We start from the raw sequence: 5,523 nt of genomic DNA, 5'->3' as shown, positions 1-5,523 counted from the left end.
TTTTTATTAGTAAATTGCAACATTGCTCACATGTTGAAAGCTGGTAAACTATATTTCAATATTGTTTACGCATTGTTTATCAGCCCTATGATCCAGTCTACGATCATTGCAAATCTAATAATAAAATAACAATGACCTTCATAGTGGTTCGTAGCTATGTTCAAAACGTAGCTACTCGTAGGTTACGAGAGGTTACACGCAGATACGAAGCTGTACTGTACATGTAAATACTTGATTTGTTTGAGAAACATTCTCTCTGCTTAGTTTTGCACCCCCTCTGCTGGCCTCTTTATGGTAAGCAAATTGATAGTCTATTGCCTAGTTTGCTGTGAGCATACAGCTACATTATATTGCCTGTGCATTCGATACCATAAGACTAAGAGTCGACTCAACAAGTCTGTCAAAGTTTTCTGAAGGTTAAATCCTTAGTTAGTTTAGTGGATTCAGTAACAAGTTTATTAGATTAAAAGTTTGCAGTTTGTATTGCAAATAGATTTGTCTAATGCATCTAGGTATCACTTCCTTTGAAAAGGGTCACTATAAGTGCATCAGGTTATTAGTATCATTTTCATGACCTTCGCAGTGCCCGATTTTAAAATACACAAATCTCATAAGGCCATGCGAGTCCAAAGTAGGAAATCAACCATTAAATTGTGTAATTATGTAGGTTTTCTGCTTGCAGCTTTGATCAAGTTGTGATTCCAGACTAAATTTTCAATGATGATATACCTACAGTGTAATGATAAAAAAGGATGTATTAAATTTTGTTTGTACAAATCTTATAGGTTGCATCTGAATGTTAAGCTTGGTTTTCATGCAATTGTATGCTACGGTAATCAGACAAAAACCACCCAGGACAATAACCACCCAAAATGAACTATACCATTGTTAAAGTGGGGTGGTTTGTGGGGTGGACAATGTTGAGTGGGCTTGTTTTTATCTAGCTTTACAATAGGATAGTGACTTCCTATAACACGCCTTCAATTCATTAATTCTTTTGACAAGTTAATAACATCTTAGATTTCAACAATTATTGTGCTTAAAGTTGGCCATTATTTGAATGATTTAAACACAACACTTAACTTCCAAACTTTATGGTAAATTCAAATGTATTATTTGTAGTAAAGTTTTAATACATTAATGAATATATGACTGTTTTCATTCAAATCATTATTATTATTAAAGGGAATTATCTTTGTAATGTAATGTATTTTAAGCTTGTAATCCAGATTCTTTTGGATTCTCTTAAATTTTATTGTATTTTATGACATAATGTTTTTAATCTTTTTTTGAATTGCCCCATGTGGGATAATTAATGATATATTGTATTGTATCTAATTGCGATACCCGAGTAATACTCATTTAAGATTTGATTACTAGTTACTAGCAATCATTTTATAACTGCAACTCGATAAGATGATTCAAATAACATGACAGTATCTGTAAACAGTTTATTTTATGTTCTGTATTTTATAATTAATATTTTTAATTATATTTTACAGGGTTCTGGCTAGTATGGTTTGCTTTGGTATTTCTCATTGGATTTTGTGTGTGGCAGAGGAAACGTTTCCGCCGCTTCCGTGACCCTCCACTAGCACGTTGCGGATCTATCTCAGACTTCTTCCGTTCTAGGGGATGGCCATTTGAATTTCACCCAGGTAAGAACAAAAATAGCATAATTACTGTAGATATAAGCCTGAAGGTCTAATTTGCACTTGAGTGCTATGTATGTGCAAGATCTTGCCCGACTCAACACCAGTCTGCTGATTGTTGGTGGCAGCAGTCTGTGTATTGTTGAAATCTATCGCGTGCACATTTTGTTGCAATTAGCAGTGTTGTCTTGAAACATGTTACACTGAAAATTAACATTAAAGCGCATCAGCAATAAGCGTTTGATTTGTAAGTGAAAGGCGACAGCTTAATTATAAAAGGATAGAAGATGGTTTATCAAGACTTTATTGATATAAACAGTTGCGTAATGCTAGTGTTTGCATTGTGGTTTAACTAACCACTAACTAAATTGACTAAATTGATATATTTACAGTTATAAATGCTATTTCCAAACAAGGTTTTTCATCCATTTCTTTTAGTAAATAATTGTTTTTCATTACTAAATATTGATCTGTTTTCATCAAGTAGCAGGCTTACCCTATCATGCAATAGTCACAAATTTAGTTCATTGTCAACAGTTATAATGCAACTACAACTACAAGTTGAAGAATTTTGAGATTTATAAATTATTATTATTGACACCTGTGTTAATGTTTAGGACTACCATTTAAATTACTGGCATTGATGTGATTTTGCTGTTGGCTGACTACCTCAGCATAACAATTTAAAAGTTTATAATTAAATTGGATTTATTGGAACTATGCATTTCTATTCGGTAGTTTATTCCATTGTGCTTTGAACTAACAACACTTAGGTGGTTGCATATTATTTACACGTGATACACTGCATATTGGATTTCCTTACCCTGGGCATTCGTTACTCCATTGTACTTGTTAACAGTGTTTCTTTATTTTTTTTTTCTACATATTAAGTATACTTGAAGTGCATCTGCATTTTCCAGAGCGTTTTAGTTTATATTGTTCTTATAATTGAGTTGCTTTTTGAAATGATTATTTGAGATATCAAAATATTAAAGTGCCTGCACCCTTGCAGGCAAGTAGACACTTTTCTATCGTCTCTCGTGTTTGTTCGAGTAAGTTCGGTTGGAAGAATCATGGGATACCCTTCATTATGCCATAAGCTAAAGATAGGAAGGAACAGTCTTGCAAATATGTCATGCCTAGACCTGTCATGGAAAGAACTAAAAAGTCAACAATCATTACTTGTATGTAGTTATTCACGTGAATTGCCAACACAGAAAGCGGGGATGGGTTACGAGTTACAAGTAGCCAAAAAAAAAACCTTATGTTTTGTACTACACCATGTTTGTGTTATGATTGCAACATTCAATCAACAACAAAGAAAATTAACAGGTGATTTTATGATGTTGTTTCATTTTGCAGTTCCTCCATGCAAGTTACCAACCTATTCTGAAATTGGCGAGACAATCACGTATGGCACTCCTCCGCCACCATACACATATTATTGTATTTTACCAGTGAGTAGTATTTCAACACCTACAAGTCCTCAATGCTCGGGAACTGTGCAACAGTACACACAAGCAGGAAATCAGCTCACGCCAAATAGTACAACACAAGTTGCAATAGAAGCTGGGTAAGTTTAAAAGAACCCCCCCCCCCAAAACACTGTAGTAATTTGATATTCCTTGTGATGTTTTTATTAAATAGCTTTTTGTTTAGTTTATCAGTGTAAATTTAGTTTTGTTGTTTTTGAAGAAACCACTTAATTTTAATTTTATTACTAATTGCTTTTATCTCTCCAGATTGGGTTCCAATACACCAGGTGACGATCCACCTCATTATTCACAAATATCGTTGTATGATCCTTCGACTCCTGTGCCTTCTCCGAGCACTTTTCCACGTATTGCTAGTAGTGCATCTATCGGCTCTTGTTTGCCCGTTTCTAGCGAATCCAATGTTACAGCTGGTTCAACTGGTAACTTACCATTGGGAAGTCCTATGAGGCACACACTGCCCAGAACACATGCATCTCAAATCAGACTTTTGGCTAGCCCCCAACGATCCACCATGGTTAGAATGAGTGGGCATCCTGGTAGTTATGAAACGCTGCTTGCCACTACCTAGCAGGCACTTACAAGCCCTGAGGATTTTAATACTAGAAGACACAAGACCTTGCTCCTCGCTTGATGAAAACAGGCAGAAGAATGAAAGACTGCTTTTAAGATGATGAATTAAGTTGAGAATGTTTGCTCAATTGTTCAGACAATGGTTTGATACAATAACAGCTTTTCCTTGTCATTTAATGACAGGTCTAAACAAACAGGAAAAAAAAAAACAACCTTGTTAAATTAAACAAAGTGCAAATTCTTAATTGGGTATTGGTTATGTTTAAATTCAACTGTAATACATAGTGACAGTGATATCATTGTTTATTATTTTTAGGCAAAATTTCACTATAGCAGAGTTAGAATAAGAACATATTACCTTGTTTACATTCATTTTAACTAAAGTGTATTGCATCTCTCACAAGGTTAGGCAGCTGCCTAAAGACAATAAAGACTACAACAATGTTAAATAGCACAGCAAAGTTTAGCAGGGACCATTGTTGTATATAAAATGAAAGTATCCTCCACTAGTGGTAGAATATGTAACATCATGAAATTTGCCACAAAATGTTTCCATAACTAGATAATGAGGGGCTACCTCATATTTAGTTGGTCTTTCTCATCAGTATTACTTTTTCATTTGTGTGTGATCTCGATATATTACTTCAGTGGTATTTTTAATGTTCCATATTTATTTTTTCCTCCATGATTACTTTTGTTGTAAAGCTTCTTTTTGTCTAAAACATAGTCACTATAGGAGGTTAAACCCATTTTTTTTCATATAATCATAAAAATAGCAGGCTACTGTATATGTTTTGATCCTTGAAGTGTAATACTCGATGATTCCAGAACTAATGGGATAAGATATTTGCTTCTTGTTTTTTCTGTTCAAGAAGTGGGAAACAGTATAATCAACTGATTTTGCAATTCTAGCAAGAATATAAAATTGTTTGTGATGTATGTTGTATCAAACATGGTGCAAAGAAAGACATTTAACATGGTGCACTGATGTTGTATTGCTTTAAATCTATTTCTGAAAGACTTTCTTTGGAAACATTTGTTGATGCTTGTGTTCGATATCGAGATGCTGCATACATTTTTTTTTGTTAAAGAATATTTTTTTCACTTACAATGAATTGTAATGGACCAGTCTTGAAAGTGCCTATACATTAGATCTAGCAGTGTTTTTCTTTCTTCACTATTATTAGCTGTTGTCTAGATTTTGTACTGCTTTAAAGAGAAACCAAAAGTTGTTTCTAATATTCAAGTTATTCTTTGTATCAATCATTTAAAACCTTTCAGAATATCTTTACATGAATGGATTATCTAATATTATAAACAAATTATGTTAGCACTTACAAAAATTATCTTTATATATGTCTCAAAAGTTACACGGTGTACCAGATATTTTGATTGATACAAAGAATACATAGAAAACAGCGGTATGTTTTGTAATTTTGTACTTAAAATGGGTGGTAATATTATTTGTATTTTTGTGATGGTAAACTTTCAACTCTACACACTGGTTCATATTTTAGCTGCAAAAAATAAGAAAAAAAATCAATGTGGATTTATTTAGTATGTCACGATGCCACTTAATTTGATTCTTCATATTTGTCAGGCAGAAGCTTGTACTACATAACAATGTTGATAAAGGGGGGGGGAAAGTGGCCTATTAAAAAGATAATGTTGTATTATTGCATGTTGAGACCAAAGTGAACTTTAAACATGCTCATCATAATATAATATTTTGCTTAAAATGCCTGTTCTAAGGCATCACTGATAAACAAGTTATTATTCTGTTTTATTTTTAAAGAATAGTTTAT

General features: G+C 33.2%; 1 protein-coding gene across 1 annotated transcript; it reads left to right on the top strand.

Annotated features, from left to right (window-relative positions):
- Positions 1-1,502: 1,502 nt before the first annotated feature.
- On the top strand, positions 1,503-4,848 carry LOC117122374 (WW domain binding protein 1-like; the record flags this gene model as incomplete). Its single annotated transcript, XM_033267925.1, is given in 3 exon segments — positions 1,503-1,658; positions 3,015-3,225; positions 3,395-4,848. Coding segments are annotated over 3 exon segments (689 nt in total), but the record flags the coding sequence as incomplete, so codon positions are not given.
- Positions 4,849-5,523: the final 675 nt, after the last annotated feature.

Source organism: Anneissia japonica, unplaced genomic scaffold (genome assembly GCF_011630105.1).
Source record: "Anneissia japonica isolate Jap-2015-1 unplaced genomic scaffold, ASM1163010v1 scaffold288121_len269371_cov247, whole genome shotgun sequence".
Lineage (NCBI taxonomy): Eukaryota > Metazoa > Echinodermata > Crinoidea > Comatulida > Comatulidae > Anneissia > Anneissia japonica.
This window is presented reverse-complemented; position numbering and strand designations above follow the sequence as displayed.